The 24,934-nt window shown below is 32.4% G+C and overlaps 2 protein-coding genes across 2 annotated transcripts in view; both read right to left on the bottom strand.

Annotated features, from left to right (window-relative positions):
• LOC127716148 (uncharacterized) overlaps positions 1-24,934 on the bottom strand; it is a 551,146-nt gene that overhangs the window by 241,006 nt on the left and 285,206 nt on the right. The gene's annotated exons all lie outside the window — the stretch shown is intronic.
• LOC127716135 (putative protocadherin beta-18) lies at positions 1,856-13,049 on the bottom strand. The gene is made up of 5 exons (XM_052222241.1): positions 9,984-13,049; positions 7,888-8,071; positions 3,654-3,950; positions 3,274-3,327; positions 1,856-1,964 (listed from the first exon to the last, which is right to left on the bottom strand). Exons 1-2 carry the CDS (start codon positions 12,633-12,635, stop codon positions 7,889-7,891), a joined length of 2,835 nt encoding a protein of 944 aa, XP_052078201.1. The 5' UTR covers positions 12,636-13,049; the 3' UTR covers positions 1,856-1,964; positions 3,274-3,327; positions 3,654-3,950; position 7,888.

Below are 24,934 nucleotides of genomic sequence, written 5' to 3'. Positions count from 1 at the left end.
GGCTCTTGAGAGCCTCTAGTTATATTCTTAGCTAATACACAAAGTGTCATTGGCAGGTTTGAAAAAGTTCATATTAGAATTGATTTCTGAATGCAGGTTTATAAATTCTTATTTTATAGTCCCGCACCTGATGTTTTATCCCCGTCAACCTAACCCTATACTGGTTACTACATTCATGTCAGATTTAGATAAGATTCAGTTCACACAAGATGTCAATTTATACTTAATACCCATCTTTACGAAAGATACATAAATTACGTACACCTGAATTCGTCTTTTTTGTTTTGTTTGAACATTCCTTGGCCTCGCTTTCACTTAAACCTTTTAATTTGAAAAGAATCAATATTAGTTTCATTCTTTGTCTTTTATTTTTCTTGTTCGTACGTGTATTCGTGCAGTGATTGCCGTTTGTTACTGCATTTATACTGTATGTCATATTTGTTTTTTTGTTGTTGTTGTTTTGTACATAAATCAGACCGTTTGGTTTCTAATTTGAATTGTTTTACATTTTCTTATGTCGGGGCCTTTTGTAGCTGGTTGTTAGGGCTTATATTTCGTATTTTGATTGATATATTGACCTAGTTTATAGTATCGGATGTGTTATGGAACTGACCATTGGAATCTAGAATTCCTCTCGCAGACATATTCTTCATCCATTTGGAATGAAAACGAAGTCTATTCATAAAAAGCCTTCGAATATATTAGTGTCCTATAAGCGAAAAGGGTATGGAACTAAAAAAGAATATGAGAATGTGATAGCCAAGGTCATCCAGGATAGTCTAGGAACACGCCTCAAGGGGAGGAAGGTGACAACGGTTCTAATTTTACTTTTTATAAAATGACATCAACGTTAACTGTAGTAGAATGAAATTGAATCGATGGTGTATATGATCCGCTGCTACAATTTTGTTTCTCATCCGGTTAATACTAAATGGGAATACTTCAATTATAACTTATATATACAGAAGTGTTTCAAAACATTCATCTATAGTCGCAAAGTATTGAAATTGTCTATATAAACCGAGAATCGCCTGTTCCTCAGATCGGATTGAATTGATAATTTTGTAAAGGGCCTAGCATATATCATTCCTGCCAAATTTGACTGTCTAGATAATATATTGTCAAAACAAAATAATTTAATATGGACGACAGACATTGTTGTTGTGATGAATAAATGCTGTCGATGGCTTTCGCCTAAAACAGTCGTTACTCGTGCTTCGTGTCTGTCATATCTTTTTTATATATACATTAGACCGTCAGTTTTCTAGTTTGTCATTTTTCACGTCGGGCCTTTCATAGCCGACTTTAAGGTATGGGTTTTCTCATTGTTGAATGCCGTACGGTGGCCTATAATTGCTTACTACTACTTCATTTGAACTCTGGCAAATAGCTGTCTCATTGAAAATCATACCACATATACTCAATTTTTATTTAAAAACAAAATAAATACAAATTGTACAGTATTAATGTATGCTCGCCGTCACTAAATGCAAGATAAAAGTACTCAACCTGATAGGAAATCATGTCGTCCTTCACTATCTTATTATGATACACATCGAACCATGACAATCATACTGTATGTCCTACACTATCTTATTATGAAACATATCAAACCATGACAATCATACTGTATGTCCTACACTATCTTATTATGAAACACATCAAACCATGACAATCATACTGTATGTCCTACACTATCTTATTATGATACACACCAAACCATGACAATCATACTGTTTGTCCTTAACTATCTTATCATGAAACACATCAAACCATGACAATCATACTGTATGTCCTACACTATCTTATCATGATACACATCAAACCATGACAATCCTACTCGATTTGGAAAGCATTTTAAAAACGTAATAAAATTTTAATAATAAACAATAAAATAAAAACAATAACAAATACAATATTGCACAAACTGGAAACTGTTCAGCTGTCTCTCCAGACTGTATCACCTGAAACAATAAAAGAAAAAAAGTTTTTCAACTAAGAAGAAGAAATAAAAGAAAGAGGTTGCATTACACATGACCAGTTTCAATTCATGTTTATTTCAAATCAATGCACGTCAAACACTGATCCAGAATCATAAACGTCACTTTAATTGCTGTATTTTCTTTTATGATTTGATTTAATACCTACAACGTGTGTTTAATTAGCCAGGAACAATTAAAATGTTAATGGGGATATTGATTTGTCATGAAAAATCTCAGATGCATTGCATATAAGTATGTCTTATTTCGGGTTTTTTGTTGTTGGCTGTTTGTTAACAGCATGTTGTTATAGCAGTTTGTATGAAACATACGATGTTTATGGATGTCAAATGAAAGTTGATAAAATGGAGACGCTTCAAGCTTACGCATGTCTATGCCAGTCGAGTGTTTTACTTTCAAAAGCCATACATTTACTGTAACATTACAAATCTACTTGATATGTCTGTAACTCTAATGTGCAAAATATTTATCCTATAATCCACACGGGCACTGAAAATAGCAATCTCATTTCTCCGTTATTATTTCGAATTGACGAATTAACATTTCCCGGGAGTGAATAATGTTTCAAGGAAAAGACTTTATTCGAGAAAATAAATTAAGCCTATTAATTTTTGATGGATTTTTTTCCATTTCTTCACGGGGACTGTAAACTCGTGATTTATTTAAACGTATACTATAGTAGACTAGTTTTATAGGCCATTTTCTTCATACGAATGCATTACTTTTAGCACTGAGCAGATGTGTATTACCACGCCTTATAATATACTTTGTGAAACACAATTATGCATCACCAACTAATGTGTCCCTTTGATGTAGAGTTGAGTGATGAACGTCTATAAGACAATCTGGTCTCTTGATTCATCTCTTGATAAATAAAATCAGACAAGCGAAAAATCAAATCCACTTCTGGGATGATACAGTCCATTATGGTAATACACATGTGTCGGATTTTAAATTATATATAATTTACTAAACTTAACCATAAAAATAATAACTTTACTGTCTTTTTCTTCCAACCAGCATAGATAAGATCAGTTTCATTGATTATTTGAGAAACTTCTACCCATCCTTTCAAATGTTATAATGACATGAAATGATTCAGATTTTTTTTCTTGCGTGTTGCAGAGCATTTTGCTTACAATTTTTAGACTCATTTTGATATGTGTGCGAGTTATCTTAATATATCTGCACGTTATCTTGATATTTGGAGTATAACGAGTATGCCTTTATATGGTTATAAGATGTTGAAAGCGAGAAGAATATAATATCTTACCGGAATTCGTCTGTTGATCTGTATACGGAATTGTAAAGTGGCTGTCAGCTGTTCCTATATTGATAAATACAAACTTTATTAACATCATTATTTATATGAATACATGAAAGTAAAAAGAGACAAACAAATAGATTTCACCATAAAATTAGTTACTTAGAAGTGCAGGTAAAAAATAATCAATGTTTTCCTTAATATTTTTTAAATATAAGCGATTTTGCTTAGTTGCAGCATACTTCTTTGAGACAATTTTTATTAAAGAGGTAATTTCGTGTATTGCCTATATTGATTGACTGATTGTTATTGATGTCCAATGACAAATATTTCATGGATATTCAGAACGCCGTTTGCATTTTGTTAGTGAGTAAAAAATATAAACATACCAAAAGCATACTTTCATAGATGCATATATAGATGTTGTTATCTGTGAAAATGATTTTGGCCGATACTTTTAATTGCTTGCAAGTCTCGCTGGTCTAGCGGCTGTCTTGTAGCGTGGATTGTCGTAGTTCTTCTTTTCATGTGATAATTCATTATACGTCAGACAAGATGATGTTATCATTATAAAGTTATTATTGAGATATAAAGTTCAGTGACGAAGAAAAATACAGAAATAAAAACTGGTATATCATATACAAAAATATATATCAAATGTCATCTGTTCTCTTCTTATTCATCACCTGAAATAGAATTAAATGAAAAAATATGAAATATGTTTGTATTGATTTGTGTAAAATTTAAAAGTGATATCGTCAAATTGGTAATTACCTTGGTTCGCCTTGATAAACATAAAAGGGAAATTTAGTAAAGACTTGAAAAAGTCACTTTCATTAAGATAGCGTGTCGATAAGGTTTAAACAGGACCTCTAAGATCAAGGCAATATTAATTCTGTATGCATTCAAAACCAAATTTTACAGGATTAACTTTTGACGTTTAGCGTCAATAAACTTCAAAATGAAAAATGACTTTCCTTCGAGTTTTTAATTTGAATATTGGCGTCAAATGAGGCTTGGTCAATGTTTTCTCCATATTTGTTAAAAAAGTAAACTATATAAGTATATCCCTAAATGCATGATGAAATATTATTTTATTTTTATTTTAAAGTCCCCTCTTAAATCTGTTAAAAGGTTAAGGGGTCTTCCAGTAATTTTTGTCACACAAAAGAGTGGATAGTTTGTCTTATCTTATTCGAAGTACCATTTCCTCAAATAAACATTTTTATAAATAAAGTGACCATAACAGTCTACTATCTTACAGTCTGGCGTCGGTCAAAGTACACCTATCAACAGCAAATCTTCATCTTTATGCCAATTAATAACTTTTGGGATAAAGTTAAAGATCAAACATCGTGATAAAACACTATTCATAAAAGGATAAAAAAGAAACATTATTTTGTAGATGATGAGGATCGGTGAATATTTCTATAAATTTTTCCATCATTAATATAAAATAAAACATCGTTAAGATCGATTTTACTATGAGCCATCGTTATTATCACTTCAACCCAAGTCATTAAAATTTTCTTTTCATGGGAAAAGTGAATGGTTGCTATTTCTGGTTGTTCCTGTTTATCCCTTTCCCAGTGTTAAAATCATTAGAAATATTGTAGTAAAACTTGGTCTCAGGATCTTTACTATCATCAAGTTTCCATAAATACGATGGTCGATAGTCAATTTATAAAGCATAAAATCACCAAATTGGTTCGCTTATCAAAATGCCAAATGTTGGGCAGTTTAGAAACAAATATTATAGATTAATATCAGTCGATCTGCAGCAATTATTTTATATAACATTGGTTGATATTTCTAGGGGTTCTGAGGGTTCCGCTATGCCGTATATGGTTTTATATGCTGAAAGATTTTTTTCAGGGGAAGCATATACATTTCACATCAAAGATGCCAAATTTGGAGGGAAATAAAAGAACAAACCCATGACACTCCAACTAGACGTACGGATAAACATTTCATATTGTACTGTAGTCTAATATCATATGATAAATATATCCATCGGAAGAACAGTCAGAAAAGTTTTTAAATGTAGCAGTTGTTTTGGATGCGTAAAAAGAAGAGACATTAGTATCGTTTAATAGATTATAATGTAAGAGTCTAAAACTGGTCACGGCCATGCAGTATGTATGAATCTATGCCAATAGAACTTCTTCCAATAGGAAAGGTCCTATCGGCAATTTTATGTCGAGCTGAGTGACACAGACAGAGGGAGAGACTAATTACATAATATTGGTATATCAAGTTGTCGATTCATTTGTACAAAATGAGACCTTTTACACACAACAACACTTAACATTAAAGAACAAATTCGCAACTCTCATGTACTATATCATTCTAGAAATTTCCTGTGTCGTAGATCACATATCGAGGAAAGCAGTATATATATATATGGCCTTTGTAACTCTTTTTGAACTTCAATGTTTTGAGTGGGTTGATTTTATATAGTTTTTAGGGGGTTATTGATAAAATGTATTAATGGCACAAATGAACAATGGATCTCCATCAAAATCAATTTGTGTACTTGAATTACAAAATGCAGTTGTATAGATTTATAATAAACAAATAAACATAACAAGATTTACAACGAGTTAAATGAATGACAGAAAATTACTATTGTTATTTCACAGGTGTTCTAAAATATACTTGTGGTAAACTTCATTATATTATTATATTCTATCGAATAACTTGATAACGGTGATGCAATCTCTATTCAAACTAATGAATTAATTGTGTTACAACGGTACATCTTATTGCTATTTTCTCATTAATTGCTTAGTTTTCATTTTGTTCGTTAGTTTGACTATAGAACACAAACAAACTTGATAACAGTTTTTACAACATGATCAAAAGACCAGACAACAAAGTTACAAAATTATATCAATAATTTATTTTCCACCCGACACAACAACAAAAACTCAAAAAACAAAACACGGAGTAAGAATTGAAAAACAATCAGCCATTCTTGCGTATGAAGGCACACCAAAACACAAAATTAATTGCCAAAAACCGAACTAGTGTTTTTGTTTTTGCTATGTATTTAAAAAAAAAGTCAACTTAGATTGGGCGTTACAAAGATAAAACTACGTCGCAGTTCGTCACGGAAATTAGCCAAAACGAAATTGTGAGATTACAACTACATCAATGCGATTTCTCTAACTGCTCGGGGTTCCATATATAATCATCCGTCAATGTTAATCATAGTTAAAACATATAACATGCAATAAATGGTTCTGTCTCACTGGCGTTTACCTCACATCTACTTTTATTTATCTTTAAAAATCGTTTTGTTATTCATATTTATATCGCCAGTTTAAAAGTATTGTTCTGTAAACACATTTCCATCATTATATATGTTGTGCACATATCTAAACATTGTTCTACATATTCCCTAATATAATAGATTTATATGGTTATATGCATTTATTCATATAAATTTTTAAATCGATCTTGAAAACCGATTGCATAGATTGAATGTGAGCAAATACTAACACTGTAACATAAATATCTGAATAGTTAGGTAAACAAATCTCATCCTTTCTCGTCAATAGACAAATCCCTGCAACAAATCCTGGAACAGTGGCCATTAGAGTAGAAATCAATGCACCTAATGGCCGCTTAATACTGGGGTTGTTTGTCGATGTATTTATCAACAGAATTTCTCTTTATACCATAATAGTTAAGGAACTTCAAAGTAAATTTACAAACCGGAGACATTATATTTATATTGGTAGCAAATCCTTTTTCGCATTGTGTTTCAAGAGATGCCTGTTTATAACAATAATGGGTATATTGTTTGCGCTTTTAGGTTTTTTGCCACTTCATTTTTTTGTAAAGTTATCGACTATCACCTTTTTGTAAAGTTTTTAAACGGACGAATTGTTCAAACATACAAATGTTCAAATATAGATCGTTAAATAATAAAATAAAGTAGGCAGAAATATACCTGATGACATTTCAGGAACTTTTGTTAAAAAAATTAGCATCTGTCCACGGGTTAGAATTACAGCGCCAAATATTTTTTACATTTTCTTAATATTTATTTACTTTGATTATTATTGATATCTTCGACCCCCCAAAAAAACCAGAGCAAGTATCGAGGAAATTCACCGCCTCAGTTTCGCGGTAACGTGCTTGTTTCGAGTGCGGAAAGTTGTGGGTTCTTACCCCGGCCGGGTCAAACCAAAGACTTTAAAATTGTTATTTGCTGCTTTTCCGCTAAGCACGCGGCATTAAGGAGTAAGAGCAAAGACTAGTCGACTCGGGGTCAGAATAATGTGTCTGGGTAGGTTGGCATGTCTTTCTGCGGACTCTCACCTTTGAACTAGCATGTTAAAAATCCGGCTCAGCTCCGGGTCTAGTACAAAGTAGGGTGAACTTTCATATAACATTAAAATGTTCTCGTCCTGAATGTGCATTTGATTTACGCTGGTCGTTAAACAGCCACCCATAATCATCCAAATCGAGAAAATTCACAAAAGATGAGGGGTATGATTTACGTCATGGACTTTCCTAGGAAAACCGAGACTTGGTTGAAAGGCAAGTTTTCACAGAGGAACGGCCTCCATTATTTTGATAGACACCAAAGCAGATTTTATATATTATACATACCTTAGCACTGACTAGCCTGCCAATGAACTTTATTCTTCTGCTTTGTTTTACTGGAAAATGTAGAAAAGGGTTCTAGGTCATGTGGTAACGACTGTCCTGTGTTCCTGCTGTATTCACTATCAGCCCAGTCCCAGATTTCAACAGAATCTGATATAACTTCCGGTATTACTTCATCAACAGATACCTTAAATATTATATTATTGTAATACATTCTGTTATAATGGTGGAATACTAGGATATTCTAGGAAAAGTCAATATTTTCTACTCAATAATTGGCAATCAGCAGTGTTTAAGAACATCCGTTTTTCGACCTGCTAGTCAAATGCGTTTTGTTAAAATATACTTTTTCACTATTTTGGTCTTTTGGAAAATGTTGTTTGTGCATAATTAGACCCCCTCTACCAAGAAATTTGTTTTGCATGCACACGTATAAAAATTGCGGTTTTTATCCAACGCAATCATAGGTTTGAACGTTGTTTTCAATTTAGACTATATATATACAATATATCCTTTTATTATATACCGGTATGATAGAGCGATTGGATGTGAAATTTTGAAGTTTAAAACAAGTGTGTAGATCTGGGATTACATACATGTATATTAAATTTTACTATGAGAATATTTTAAGCTTCAGGTAGCATTAATGCGCCATAGTTATATTTTGAAAGCAAATTATATGTGAACTATAATGAAACATTTTGTTGGACTTATAACAAGGGAAATCCATAGGTACAAAGTCATGTATAGGTAGTGCTTATCGTAAAAATGTGTTGAAATTGGTCAAATAATGTAATTATCTAGAATCATTTTGTCAAGTTGTCAAACTGTTATCTTGTAACAAGAAAATGTTTTGTATGGCGACAATATGTAATTAATATACATAATAATGATCAGAAAATTTGGGGATTGAACACTTTATTATATGTAAAATACAAGTAATTTTGACAGAGGTTGACAAGGCAAGATTTAATTCAATAATTAGGGTATATTTTACCTATCCTATTACATATTATCTTGTTACAGTCCTGTTTCATTCTATAACTTTTCAATAAATAATTATGAGAAATGGGTTTGAATCATTTAACAACCCTGAACATATACTAAGCATTTTCAATTGTAAATTGTATTTTTCTATAAAAATCATTAACGCCCTGCTATGAACATAATTTCTATAATGAGCTTTTATTTTCTACTGCAGAAAAGACTAAGAATAGTCAAATTGTGTCTTTTCTTCATTTTGTCAATAAATATGGAGTCCAAACCAATTTCAGCGTTTTAGTCTTTCATCTATTTTCTTTATTTCTGGCTGTGACGGATATTTTTATTATGATTATATTCCCCCTTAGCTTGAGTTTTTATATAATAAAAGTGTGAATAGTTTTTACTGAAAGCTTGCATCTCTAACTGAACTCAAATGTACAAAATTTAATATAATTTATTTTTTGTTTCTGTTGAAGTTTCACCAGTTCTGTGATTTAAAAAAAATCTGTTACAGTGATGTTAGCAACAGATAGAAACACAACCTTTCGTGATCGATAAAATTTCATAGTGCATAAAATGTCATAAAACCATGAGCTTCTTCGCTTATCTTTATAAACATTAAATAGATGTTCTAAACGAAAATCGATTAATTCATTTATTATTCATTGCAATAAATAGCACCACACTCATTCGATATTTTTTCTCTTCCGAAAATCCTCAATTTTTAAGTCGGATTGTAAATTTAATGACTTATTGATCCTTTATTTATTACTCAGTTTTATAATGAATCATACATGTATTATCTGATTATTATCAATTTTATTGTAAATGAAGTTTTTCTTCAATTTCAGACGACAATAAGTTGGATCTATTAATCATTATAAAAACATGTTATTCAAAAACTTAAATCTTTTCCCAAAACATTTTGTTTCATTTCAAAATATTTGTCTGAATTATAAGAAGTGACAAGTTGTTAAGTCCTAGCCCACAATAAATTTGATCAAGTTTACTCCATGGGATTATTATTGTATCAACAAATGCGTTACAACTCGTACAAAAACGTAAGTTCTAATAAAGATTATAAACTTGAAATAAAAATAAAAGTTAATCCTCACCACTGTTGTGAATGGTTTCTTTATAGGATTAGGTTTACTGGACTGGTCATTTCTCTTCAGGGAGTTGGTATTTGATTTGTGCAGGATGCCTCGGGTGCAAACATCACCGAAGCGAATATCGGAACCTTCACTGTCCGTCTCCAGTGACGAACAAGTTGTTACACTCTCTGCTATCTTTTCGTGATGTTGACGTTCTTTACGCTTGATCAAACAAATCGCCAAAACAATTAAAACTGATAAAACTATAGTTATACAAGATATCGCAACTGCAATAGCAAAATATTTTATCTCGCTTTCTGATTGACTGGCCGCCACGGTAGCTTTATCAATTATAACTAGTTTTACACTTCGTTGATGCTCTTGTTCGCCGTCGTCTACCGCAGTTAAAATGAGATCATATGTCCCAATGTCTGACTGGTCAAGTTGTGATATCACCGAAAACTGTCCAGTATGAGTATTTAATTCGAAATTTTCTAAAACATTAGAACCATTCATAATATATGAAATATGAGAATTAAAGCTGGTATCGGGGTCGTATGCTTGAATCGTTGCTATAACAGTATTGGGTAAGGACTGGTATGAAACTCTTATTTCATCTGTTTCTTTGCCAGGAAAAATAAAAATAGGAGGGTTGTCGTTTTCATCATGGACGTTGACAATAACTTTTGCTGTGCTACTACGTGATGGCGAGCCTTTGTCAGATGCCATCACAGAAAATGTATACTGAGCTGTCATTTCCCTGTCAAAATACATCGTTGTTAATATTGTACCATTTGACAGTACTCTGAAGGGTGGAGCTTCACTGCTCATGGGCAATAATGTGTATTGTAGTTCTGCGTTAATACCACTGTCTGCATCAACAGCCAAAACACGACCAACTGAAATATCTGGTGGACGATTTTCTGGTACCGTAAATTGGAATTCTAATGGCGTAAAAACCGGGTCATAGTCATTGGCATCAAGAACAGTTACTTCCACCATAGCACTTCCTGTTAAAGGTTGCGGTTGATTATCCGTAGCAAGTACTTTAAAAGTAATACTTGGATAGGTTTCTCTGTCTAAAGATTGCTCAACGTAAATAAGGCCATTCGTACTATCTATACTGAATATATCTTTGTAATCCTCTGCCAGCTCTAAGCTGTACAGAACGTTCTGTTCTGCGGTGGCGTCATTGTCGTTTGCATGAACCTGAACTACACTTACACTTTTTGGTCCATTTTCTTCAACGTTGATTTTATACAAAACTTGTGTAAAGACAGGTGGAACATCATTAACATCAAGCACGTGCAGACGAAAACTGCCAGACGAACTAAGTCTCGGTGAACCAGCGTCACTACACGTGGTGACTATTTCATGCCATTCATTAATTTCCCGATCCAAACTATTCCCCAATACTATATTATATTCGTTGTCTCCTTCAGATTTTAAATAGAAATGGTCGTCGTTAAGCGTACATGTCACAGCACCATTGTAGCCACTATCATGATCAGTAACTAAAACTATTGCCATAGTAATTCCAATGTTAGTATTTTCGGAAAATTCAACATATTCATCGTTGATTTTCGACGATATTGTTGTAACCGTAACTTCCGGTGCTGTATTATGGGTGTCAAGAACATGTACTATAACCTGAGTCTGCGATGTTAATGGCGATGGTGCTTTGTCGGTGGCTTCCACAATGATTTTAAACTGTTTGCTTTCTTCCTGAGTCAATGATTGCGTAATACGTATATCACCCGTTTGTAAGTCAATCCTAAACAATCTAAAAATGTCTGCTGATTGCAAAGTACTCAACTTATATGTAACTTCGCCATTTAATCCTTCATCCTGGTCGTCAGCGTGCACTTTGAGAATAACGGTGTTTTCAGGGAGATCCTCGTTGATAGTGATGTTATAAATAGATTTTGCGAATTTTGGTGCGTTGTCATTAATATCGTTTATTTGAACATTTATAGTAACTGAACCCGATTTAGGCGGAACACCACCATCTACTGCCATGATAGTCAATGTGAATGAGCTGTTTATTTCTCTGTCGAGATTTTGATTAACTTTAAGCGTTACCTGGGTGCGTCCATCTGCGTAAAATTCTGTTTCAATTGCAAAAGGCGTGTCGGTGGGTAACAATTGATACTGCTGAACTGAAAATGTTCCATGATCTCTATCATCGGCACCTTCTTTCCAAGCTGAAGTACCTAACACTGTGGCTTCCGAAAGTGAAAGATTCACTACCTCTGAGGGAAAAGATGGTTCATTGTCATTAATGTCAAGGATATTTACGATGATGTTGATTTTTGTAAAGAAATCGCTAGCAGAGGTATCGGCGGCTATCTCAAACTGTAATATACAAGTGTCGGAAAATCTACATAATTCGTCTCTGTCTATTGTCTTTGTTGTATACAGATCACTTGTTCTTTCATTTACTGTGAAAAACTGAGCATCAGGATTGCCGCTACTAAGTAAATTATACCGTAAAGATTCAAATTCGGCATCGCTTGTTATTTCAGGTGAACTTCTCAGGTTAGCGCCGTCCGAAATTTTCCCTAAATAATAATCTGGTCCCTTTTCCTCTTCAATAGCGTAGTTGACAGGTATTCCATTACAGTTTGATATGATTAACACAGTTAGTAATACTGATAAACATTTGGAAGACATCGTTAACTTACATGATCGTCTCTTCAGATGTTACCATGTTATCGTTTTGCCACTTATGCGTTTCACAGGTACAAACTGACAATTCTCATTTTCTCTGTAAATTATATTTACTTTTCAGATAAAACACTTTGTCAATAATCAACAGTCGGATAATCCAAAGTCTTAATCATATTATATACTAGATAATCCTTTTTACTTTTTAATCCGAGGATTTTCCCCACATTTCTTCTTGTAGAATTTGATACCGACAATGAATTGTTTATAGAACGGCTTTCAACTTTAAAATCACATAGGTCCCTTTAAAATTAAAACTCGATGTACTGTCGGTAGAAAAATAAATAAACTCAGTATTCATCAAATCTTCGCTTGTTGTCCTCTGTATCGACGCATGATACTACTTCTATTGAATGTTCTACCTGTATTTACAATCAAAATCAATGCATATCACTTAGCTCCGCCCCTCATACATCCGGTGTCCAATCAGCTTTATCGATTCACTATTCATTAAAAGGTGCATTATAGTATAATGGAAAGGAAATGTCGTTTTGTATGTTTTTGACTGACTACACTTATTTTCTTTTATATTCACCACGTTATTATACTAAAATCTTTGCTTATAATAATTGTCTATAAATATCAGTTTATTGGCCCGTTTTTACATTTGTATGATTTTCGCAGTATTTTTATTTAAATGTTTGCGTGCATTGAACAATTTTCTAAAACGTTCTAATTGTTGTAATTTTAAATTTTGCCTTCACTGGGGCGTTCAATGCTCTATTGATTCCCTCACAATTCAACATGGAAATTAAAAAGTATTCTGTCGAAATAAAATGATATTTAATGAACATAAATATGTACGTGCATTATATAGGATAACTTTTATATATTTTTGTTATTTCCAGTTTTATCTTAAAATTTTATTTTAAAACTTGAAAATTATCACAACCTTTTAAACGAACGAACCTTGTCAGCAAGATGCATAATTTAAATTTTTCAAGTTGTTTCAAACATCTCTTAGGAGTAAAAGAAATGGAAAATGCTGTGAAACAATACCATAAAATATACATATTAGATCACATGAGATATTTATATTTCCTGTGGTTCTAAGAATTTTTTCCGTTTACTTCTAAAATTCCAACATTTCCTTATAAAATATTTATTGAGACAAAGAATATTTGATGGCGTTTTTTCAAAATGTGTTTTTGTATACAATGCCGAGCTCACTCTTCCTGAAAAAAATGATATACATACAATGTGTGAAAAAAGTTCGAAACTGAGGTGATAATTTATAGGTTATAAATTATTCATGTTGGACACTTCACGTCTAATCAGCTTGAGCATCCGTTCGGAATGCACTTCTGCACGCGACTTTGGATGCTCATTTTGTTCATCCAACGATTAATGACTAATTAAGTGTGAAATCTCCGCTAAGACGTAAAATCGAGTGAAAGGATCATAAAGATCTGCATTTTCATGACTTACATTGCATGTATCCAATTAGTCAGATTCTTTGAAGACAGCAGATAGTATTTTCAATCTTCCGATATGTAGCTTTATCACAAATTGGTAATTAGGAAAATATTAAGGACAACTTTATGCTGCTGATCGCGTATAAACATCTATTAAGGGTAATTATTTTCCCATTTTATGTAGAAACATTTTGATTTACCAAAGCTGTGCTATATCTAAAAAAAATCTCTTTTGATGGTTGTATTCTTCTTTTTTAAGGCTGTAGCAAGCAAACAAAAGAGTATGTCTATACAGAAAATTCGACAGAAGCCAGGGGAGAAGAGACGTGCTACTGCATGTGCTGATACATGCTTAATCTCGTCTTGAGTTGGTAATTAATTCACCTTGTCTTGATTGTTAATAAAGTCTAGTATATAATACCTTATAAAAAAAGTAATTGATGCTGGCACAATTTATATATCTATTCAACTAGAGATCATCATGCAGAAGAGTTATATGGCATCGGTAAGTTTCAGGTGAACATATTAGCAAATGTTAAAATAACATGTGTGTTCAAGTGTCAAATTTGGAATATTTCAATAAACAATTGTATTTTAATTTTCTCATAACAAAATAGTAGATGTTTAAATTTTATCATGAGTTTGGATTCGTCTTGCTTTACACGTCTGGTGAAGTGTGGTAGTTAGTGTTACCATTTAGTCACTTCTAGCTGAGTACGAACAAAGACGGGATACAGTTAGTTTGATATGGTTTTGATATAGTGTTGAATATGTTATACATAATCAACGGGCTATTTGAGAAGTTTTTGATTATAGATGAAAAATTAATGCGCATAAAGAATTGAAACATTAAGCATTAAAATATTTAAAGATATTCAATATTTGGTTTGTTTGTTAATGTTTAATGTAATAAAAGTCTGAATAAAATGTTGTTGAATATATATATTAGCCTTTGAAGGTCACAAAACGAAAAAGCATGAACAGAGATTTTGATACCTGTAATGGTGGATGTTTCAAAATAACTATTATCTCAAGGAATAAACCTTTTCAGTTATAATGCATAACCTTCAAGGAATATCACTTATGAATACCGAAAGAGGAATGTTGCACTACTTTAAACATTATTCTGAGAAGGACTTCTATGACATCATTATACAAACGATTCGGTCAAAGTCAAAGGGTGTTTTTTTCTTGTCAACATTGGTCTCTACGAAACCAAAATAATATCGGTCAAACAGAAATTAAAAAAATAAACCAAAGATTTTTCACACAACTATCAACACGAATGAATCTGATATTATTATAAAGATGTCTTAACCAAGTTAACCTTCATATGTGATACAACTATAGTTATATATTTTATTACAAATTATATAGTCGGTTTCCCACAGGATCTTATTGCATGCGGTTTTTCTGGACATGCGATACACATTTCCTCAATAGGTGGTATATATCGTTATAATTTGATTACGAGGAAAGTAATGCTTTCATAATAATACTGCAAAATTTGACACGTATTATAATTATACAAATTAATGTAACTAGTAATTAAACAATAGATAACTTGTGGTAATAATTAAGTCTGGCATTAATCCTTCGCTTGTGTTGTATTGTGTCATTTTGTTTACAGGCGGAATAATAGCTCTCTAAAGGCATTAAGACTCGGTATGAAGATAGACGTTTAAACCTCTTGCCAGCAATACTCTCACTTTGTAATATATTTTTTCAAGTGTCTCATAAGTCAATTTGATTGATTGGGTGTTGATTATTTTAGATAGTGAACTTTTTAACTAACATTATTGAAGATAAATTCATGAATAATTTGCTATTTGCAAGAACGTGAAAATTTAAACACGTTAAATATTATTTAAGTGCCAGTCTTTATAAGAATCAGACAATTTAAAAAAAAATCAAAACATGGCCGAAAAAAAACCTATTTTGATGTTAGCTTCATCCTGAGTTAGATATGGTGGGTCTTTCATTTCTGCGTGTCTGGTTATTCAAGATAACTTTTGGTTAGAATGATAGCAAATTACGGAGTTAGCTCCCCTTAATTGTTAATTTCTAGCGCATTTCAACCAAATTATACTTTGAATTACCAGAACAGGAAAAGGAAACAAATGTTATATTCGTGCACCATTCTACATTTTGAACATAAATTAATTGAGTGGGTTTTTATTTGCCATGTTATCATCACTGCCTGATTCTTAGGACGTTACGCACGTTATTGCGTCAATACCGTGAAATCAACCAGTCCACACTGATAAACAGCTTTTCTATAAAATTAAAACAGTTAAGCTATATAAAATTTATATCCATAGACTAGGCAGGTATTACTGTTTCCAAAAAAATCAACAAATTGTTTTATAATATTATACAATAGTCTAAAATAAGGACAAAAATATTGGCAAAACGTCAAAAATATGCATGTCAAACGTAACAGACTATATGCATAATAACTTTTATAGGGGTGTTTGTGCTCTTCGAAACAGTATTAAATCCGCGAAAATTCGCATGAATGATATGTATTACGTAGTTACTGAATTTGCGTTGATGGAAAGGCCAAAGCTAATTTTTTACAAAAATAAATAGTCTTCATCGTGGTCAGATTTCAGAAAATGGTAAGATGTCAAAATTTATAGGTTCTTAAAATATAATATTACATGAAATTTCGTTTATATAAATCATGCTCACAAAAGTACAGAGATAGACCATTTCAAAACCAAATTTTTACAGCACTCACACCATAAAAAAATGCAACGACTTCTGACAAATGTCTTGCAAGAATGTCAAATGTTGAATTTCGCCGCTTTTTACATGTAAACTGTCAGTTGCGACGTCCTTTATTAAAAATTTCGATTTGTTGCATACAATATAGTGCTTTTCCGTAATTGTTCTTTAGGTCTACAAAACAGTTACATACATTTTGATAATTTGCGTAGTCAAAACGATTTCGTTTATAAGCAAATCCAATGTCTTGCAAGTTTGTCCACTGAACGATTTTCTTACGTTTTCAACGTTGTCGATTCGGGACGCTATTTATGTCTTTTAAAATCAAATCGAAATTTTTGTTAGTTTTGTGTTTTGGTGTTTAACGCAACTTTTTAGCGCCCTTGGTTGTATCATATCGGACAGTTTAGAGTGCTATCGAAATTTGTTTTTTGTAAATTTTGAAAAAAGCTTGTGGAATTCAATATTTATGAAGACACGGAACTATAAACAACTGTCATACAAGTGGGAGGTTACGGTACGTGTAGCTATAACACCGGCCGATATCTATTGGCGCCAAAAATGAAATTATTTGCGCCACAACTTAATTGCTCCAATGCTGATCTGCGCCACTTCATTTTGGAAACTATAGGTTTCATTTGCGCCAATAAAGCAATCATACAATTGCGCCAATTTTATCAATTTATTCATTTTTACTTATATATTTCTACTAAATGATTGACTTCCCTCCTCCTTTATACATTTAGCCATTTACTAACGTCAGTTCCATTTTTTTGGTATTCTTTTGCAAGACCCAAATTCTGTATTTTCCTCCACCAAGCCCGACCTAGATGGAATCTACAAGACTTAATGCCGACGTTTGGAAACTTGCCTCTTGCTGTTTTATGTATTCGTTCTTCAAAATCTAGATGAATGGTGTTAATGTTCAAGGTCAGGTTAAACTTCTTGCAACTTTCATTACGTAAGGAAAACATTTTAATGTAATAAGCCTCTGATTTTGACGATAACAAACAAAAGACTGATGGAATATAATGTCTATTCTTAAGGCCATGTATGGTTTAGAGTTGTTTGAAATATTTTGGACAACTTTTATAAGTACAATCAACAAAAAGTTCTCTGTAACTGTACACAGAAATTTCAAACTAGCCTCGCATCCAAATAAAATTATCCCGCTAATATAATTATAGCACATTTTACATGTATAATATAGGTAAAAAAATATACAGATAAATGTGGCGCAATTTAATTCCATTTATTGGCGCAATTAATACCATCAGAAAAATAGAGAGTGGCGCAATTGATACCTTTTTTAAACTGTAATTGGCGCATAAAACCAGGTTTATTACCTACCATTTTCTTTTGAAAATGCCTGTTCGAAGTCAGGAATAAGACAGTTGTTTTCCAGTCGTTCCGTTGGTTGATATAATAGAAAGTTTGAATTTGTAAATTTGTAATGTTTTATGGACTTTATTTCTCTTTTTTAAATTTACCTTGTGTTAATACGGGTTTTTTTTAACCACTAACGTTGATTTTTCAAGAAACTTGTGTTTTCCTTGGGATAATATATATATTTCTTTTATGCATGTATATTTTGATTGAAACGATTTATCGTCATTTTATATAATGACGTTTCACGTGTGTATATATTTGCAAATATAAATTAGGCTCGACCATATTCATCTAATGTAACCGCCTCGGTGATTTGTGGTAGCGGGCTCGACACAAGTGCGGAATGTCGTGGGTTCGATCCCCGATCGGGTCAAACTTAGACTTGAAAATTTGAATTTGTATATTTGCTGCTTCTTCGCTAAACAGGCAGCATATATCAGTAAGGACAAAGACTGATCGACTCGGAGTTGAATAATGTCTGTGTAAGATGACTTGTCTTATGCGTACTGCTGCCTTTGGAACTGGCACGTTAAATTTCCGACTCAAAGTGTCGGAATAGTATTTAGCAGAGTTCATATTCATACCACATTTACATGTTCTTGTCTTGATATGCAAGTAATATTTTCCACTGGACGTTAACCATTAATTCATTATCGTTATCTGTTTTTCTCGGGACAATAACATTATTAAAGCTTATTATTAGTTATAAGGAACCAATACTACAGTATAAATTTGATAGGTTAGGTTCAATTATCAAATTTTAAGTCATACATATAATTTTATTTTTCATAACCCCAATCAGGAATCGTGTGATTGCATGGTTTTCGCAAATTATCTCTTTGTTTCATTTTGAATATTTGTTTGTCTATAGATAATTTTTATATATATAGTTATGTACTATATGTTTACACCTTAACATACGTTATCCATGCATATGAAAATAGTCAAATAAAACTGGAAGCAATGCAATTTTATCAATTGCTTTATTCTAAGCGGAGTTATTCTGAGTCCATGCACACACAGGCATCAGATTTGCAACGACACCACTCACAGTATTATTTGTTTGATTTGTTAATTAAATAATTACAAAAATCAACAACAAAGGATATTTAATTTCATATTTCAATATAATTAATTATCCTGCCAATGATGAACATCTTCCTACAGAATGTCGAACAAAAGCGGCCCGACATGATTTCTGAACTTGATAAAGATAAACAATGACGGAGATAGAAACGAACCGGAATCCGTGATTAAATAACACACATAAAGAAGTCCCAACGGAACATCTTATCATTTCAAATTACAGATATGGACAAAAACTTTTTCCACTGAGGTGCGACATTTTGATCTCAGATCTTTTGAATCATAGACATTAGCGGTGAAATATCGTTGTTCATCATAGAATGGTGTATTGAGAAGTTAGTGATTAATTTCACGATATAAAATGATGAAGTCCATTAAAGGGAATAAGTCTTACATTTGGAATAGTACAAACCAATTTACTTTTGTTTGTCCATTGACCACATGAAACACCCATGGAAAGTATAATATGATTAACAAATCGGTTAGTAGGTTTACGTTAGCTGTATATATCATTTATGTTTTTAGTTTGTTTGTTTTATTTTGCATACCGACTCAGTGTTTTTCTTTCATCAGTTTACAGTACTGTTAAATACATGATGTAGTCTGTTCTTCAACGAATTATTATTTAAATGAGCAAACCCCATACCGTGAAACAAGTCGAAAGAGGTATCTAACATTCTGACTTATACTATACCAATAAAGGAAAACAAATATGGCACATTGCTATACCAAAAACAAACACTACTTGGATCACAGATTCCAGCTGTCTTTGGACGGCAAAACATGAGAACAAACGGTAAACTTTGCTGGAAAGGATTTGAGTTCCTTATTCTATAGATATGAACTTTACCTTTTTTAGGAGATTTTGTTTCAATGTCTTGTGTTTTCACTTTGTGTTCTGATTTGTAAATAATTGTGCCATTCTGTGTATATGGGATGGCTTGATGGTGTTTTTGTCTCGTTTTTTTAGTTCTATACTAATGGTAAAATACTGCTTATTCACCTTTTTGGCAAGATTTATATATTGTTTTATACTTCGGTAATTATTAATATAACTCAATTGCTCCCTGCCATAAATAGGAAACACTCTGATAACGGAGAGAGTGACATAGACACTTTTCTATAGTTCAAGACAGTATACTATTTTGACCTCAACACATCTATATTGTATATTTTTTTAAAGGTTGCTGTCTCATTGGCATACATATATATACATATAATCCAAATCTCTTTTAATTGAATCGTATGCACCATTACAATATGCTGCCCCAATTTGTCCAATGTGTCATGTCATCCCCCGATGTTATACTCCTATATGCCGTGGTCTTCAAACTGTAAATTAATATTGCAGACACTTTTTTAAATTATATACTAAAGCTTCTTCTAGATGTTTGACAGCTATTGTTGATAATATATCTATTACAAAAAGATGACACCCATAATTCGTTTTAAATGATAATAAACATATTGTTAAATGTTTTAATTCACACGCACCTGGAACCATCTTATGGATACCCGTTTAACATTAGGTGCACACTTGATAGTATTTGATTTAATGTTTGCTTTTTGTGTCAGACAAATCTATCCAAGTGCTGTAGTCTCTCGTCATCTTATTCCCCCTCAACACACCATATTCACACCGTTGAAAACTATTCGTGGCTTATTAACAAACCATTTGACAAAATATGAGCTAAAATAGACAGATTATAATGTATTTGCAATGTAGAGTGAATTGTGTTTATCAAAGATGATGTGTGAGGAAGGTACAGATCAATAACAAGCTTACGGTTATAGACAAGATTCACACAATACTAGTATACAAGTACCCCAAAACGTCCGAGGACAAAACAGACCTTTTTTATGGTTCCAAATGAATTGTGATATTTAAGGTGTCCGAGAGTATCATGGCTTTGGTACGTTACTTTTTAAAAGAGAGATAAGATTTAAAGGGCAATCAATAAAACAAATAAACATGGACAACAAAATGTGAAGAAAAGAGAACAGCAGACCCAAAAACACAAAACACTACACCAGTTTGTTAGGACACTTGTGCAATTAGGGTATTCAGTAGAGTGGTGGAAGATAAAGTATCTTGTTTAATTTCAAAATGAATATTAAACAAACATTTGATTGTTTAAAATGTCCCGTTTTCCCTTATTGGCGACAATTCTTCAAACACAGTAAAGTACAGATATTCCTTTAAGATATGTGTTCTTTTGCATGTCATACCTATATATAATTGTAAAGTAAATGACAATGGTGAATTTCTTCGAATGTTTTCGCAAAATCCCTTTTTATAGGTCTGTTTAACGAGTCATTTATTTTACTTGCAAGAGCTTGGACTAATTGGTTTCGGAAGTCATGTACTATTATAGTAACAAATATGCCCTGAAGTATTCTATTCAACTCTGTAGGTACTTAATGATTTTTTTGTAGATGAAATGTTCCATCAGTTATCATGCTTTTTTTTCTAGATAAAATGTTCCACCAGTAAACATTATATTTTTCTAGATGAAATGTTCCTCCAGTAAACATGATATTTCTCTTGATGACATGTTCCATCAGTAAGCATGATATTTCTATGAATGACATGTTCCATCAGTTAACATTTTATTGCTGTACATGCCATGTTCAATCAGATAACATGATATTGTTGTACATGACATGTTCCCTCAGTTAACATGATATTTCTATACATGACATGTTCCATCAGATAACAAGATATTTCTGTAGATGACGTGTTCCGTCATTTGATATGATATTGCTGTACATGGCATGTTCCATCAGTTAACATGATATTTCTGTATATGCCATGTTCCACCAGATAACAAGATATTTCTGTAGATGACATGTTCCATCATTTGATATGATATTGCTGTACATGGCATGTTCCATCAGTTAACATGATATTTCTGTATATGCCATGTTCCACCAGATAACAAGATATTTCTGTAGATGACATATTCCATCAATTGATATGATATTGCTGTACATAACATGTCCCATCAGTTAACATAATATGGCTGTTGATTGCACAAACTATTAGTTTTCGTGATATTGCTGACGATGCCATGTTCCATCAGTTAACATGAGATTGCTGTACATGGCATGTTCCCTCAGTTAACATGATATTTCTGTACATGACACGTTCCATCAGATAACAAGATATTTCTGTAGATGACATGTTCCATCAATTGATATGATATGGCTGTTGATTGCATGTTCCATTAGTTTTCGCGATATTGCTGTAGATGACATGTTTCATCAGTTAACATGGTATTGCTGTAAATGCCATGTTCCATCAGTTAACATGACATTGCTATACATGGCATGTTCCATCAGTTAACATGATATTGCTGTACATGACATGTTCCATCAGTTAACATGATCTTTCTGTACGTGCCATGATCCATCAGTTAACATGATATTGTTGTACATGACATGTTCCATCAGTTTACATGATATTGCTGTACATGACATGTTCCATCAGTTAACATGATCTTTCTGTACGTGCCATGATCCATCAGTTAACATGATATTGTTGTACATGACATGTTCCATCAGTTTACATGATATTGTTGTACGTGCCATGTTCCATCAGTTAACATGATATTGCTGTACATGACATGTTCCATCAGTTAACATGATCTTTCTGTACGTGCCATGATCCATCAGTTAACATGATATTGTTGTACATGACATGTTCCATCAGTTAACATGATATTGCTGTACATGACATGTTCCATCAGTTAACATGATCTTTCTGTACGTGCCATGATCCATCAGTTAACATGTTATTGCTGTAAATGCCATGTTCCATCAGTTAACATGACATTGCTATACATGGCATGTTCCATCAGTTAACATGATATTGCTGTACATGACATGTTCCATCAGTTAACATGATCTTTCTGTACGTGCCATGATCCATCAGTTAACATGATATTGTTGTATATGACATGTTCCATCAGTTAACATGATATTGCTGTACATGACATGTTCCATCAGTTAACATGATCTTTCTGTACGTGCCATGATCCATCAGTTAACATGATATTGTTGTACGTGCCATGTTCCATCAGTTTACATGATATTGTTGTACGTGCCATGATCCATCAGTTAACATGATATTGCTGTACATGACATGTTCCATCAGTTAACATGATCTTTCTGTACGTGCCATGATCCATCAGTTAACATGATATTGTTGTACATGACATGTTCCATCAGTTAACATGATATTGTTGTACATGACATGTTCCATCAGTTAACATGATATTGTTGTACATGACATGTTCCATCAGTTAACATGATATTGTTGTACGTGCCATGTTCCATCAGTTTACATGACATTGTTGTACGTGCCATGATCCATCAGTTAACATGATATTGCTGTACATGACATGTTCCATCAGTTAACATGATCTTTCTGTACGTGCCATGATCCATCAGTTAACATGATATTGTTGTACATGACATGTTCCATCAGTTAACATGATATTGTTGTACATGACATGTTCCATCAGTTAACATGATATTGTTGTACGTGTCATGTTCCATCAGTTTACATGATATTGTTGTACGTGCCATGATCCATCAGTTAACATGATATTGTTGTACATGACATGTTCCATCAGTTAACAAGATATTTCTGTAGATGACATGTTCCATCAAAAATTGATATGATATTTCTGTACATGACATGTTCCATCAGTTAAAATGATATATCTGTAGATGACATGTTCCAGAACATATGCCATAGACTTTATCTTAACTGTGATATATGTAACCAAGAATATTAAGTGTATGTAGCTTCTAACTTGTATGAATATGAATAATGCTTAGCATAATGAGATAGCTACAAACAAAACAATTACAAAACGTTCGAATGGAAATCTCAGTTTGAAAACTGCATTTTTAAAAATATTCCAGGAAAATAAAGTATAGTTTCTTAGTAAAGTTTCAGTGTCGAATTGCACATTTGAAACTGGAAGAAAATATCAATAATTATCTACTTGTTGATAATAGGATATAATTCCATTGTAGCAAATACAGTAGAAAAGAGAAGATATATAGGTATTTTAACGTATGAAGAAAAGGTTGTGTGAGGTATACGTCAATAAGACAGCAACCATAGTTACAACAACCAAAAAATAAAAGAAAGATATTTGTCAACATAGTTAACGGTCTTCAACAACAGATTCTACGTTAATCAATCACCAATTAATCAATAGGATGACGATAAAATATTTCCTTTTACGCTCCCAAGATATACTTTGATAGTTTACTAAAAAGAAAGTGTGTTGCATTCTAAACTTATGCATCTGTATCTGTTTTATATCTACATGTATATGTTTAGTATTTATAAGAGCTGATATCTAACTAAAATATCATAAAATATCATCATATCTTGTCTTTCTATTTCAGTGGTAATTGTTATATGGAGTTGAAGTTTATTACGGATTCTATCGTCTCGTCGACACAACTTAAACAAAAAATTGATAACAAGGGATTTATATTTACTAATTATCACCCTCTTGTTTGTCTTATTATCATGTTGATTAATAAAATGCTCATCAATTAAGGTCTTTACAGGTCACTTATCACAAACTAAGTAATAAATCA

The sequence above is a fragment of the Mytilus californianus genome, unplaced genomic scaffold (genome assembly GCF_021869535.1).
Source record: "Mytilus californianus isolate M0D057914Y unplaced genomic scaffold, xbMytCali1.0.p SCAF_9, whole genome shotgun sequence".
Lineage (NCBI taxonomy): Eukaryota > Metazoa > Mollusca > Bivalvia > Mytilida > Mytilidae > Mytilus > Mytilus californianus.
The sequence above is the reverse complement of the archived record's forward strand: the minus strand, read 5'-3'. Positions and strand labels throughout refer to the sequence as shown.

Excerpts from the sequence above, each read along its gene's own strand:
- LOC127716135 (XM_052222241.1), bottom strand. The coding sequence starts at position 12,635 with ATGTCTTCCAAATGTTTATCAGTATTACTAACTGTGTTAATCATATCA. Across the intron at positions 8,072-9,983 it reads AGAAACCATTCACAACAGTG|GTATCTGTTGATGAAGTAAT; the intron begins GTGAGGATTAAC and ends ATAATATTTAAG.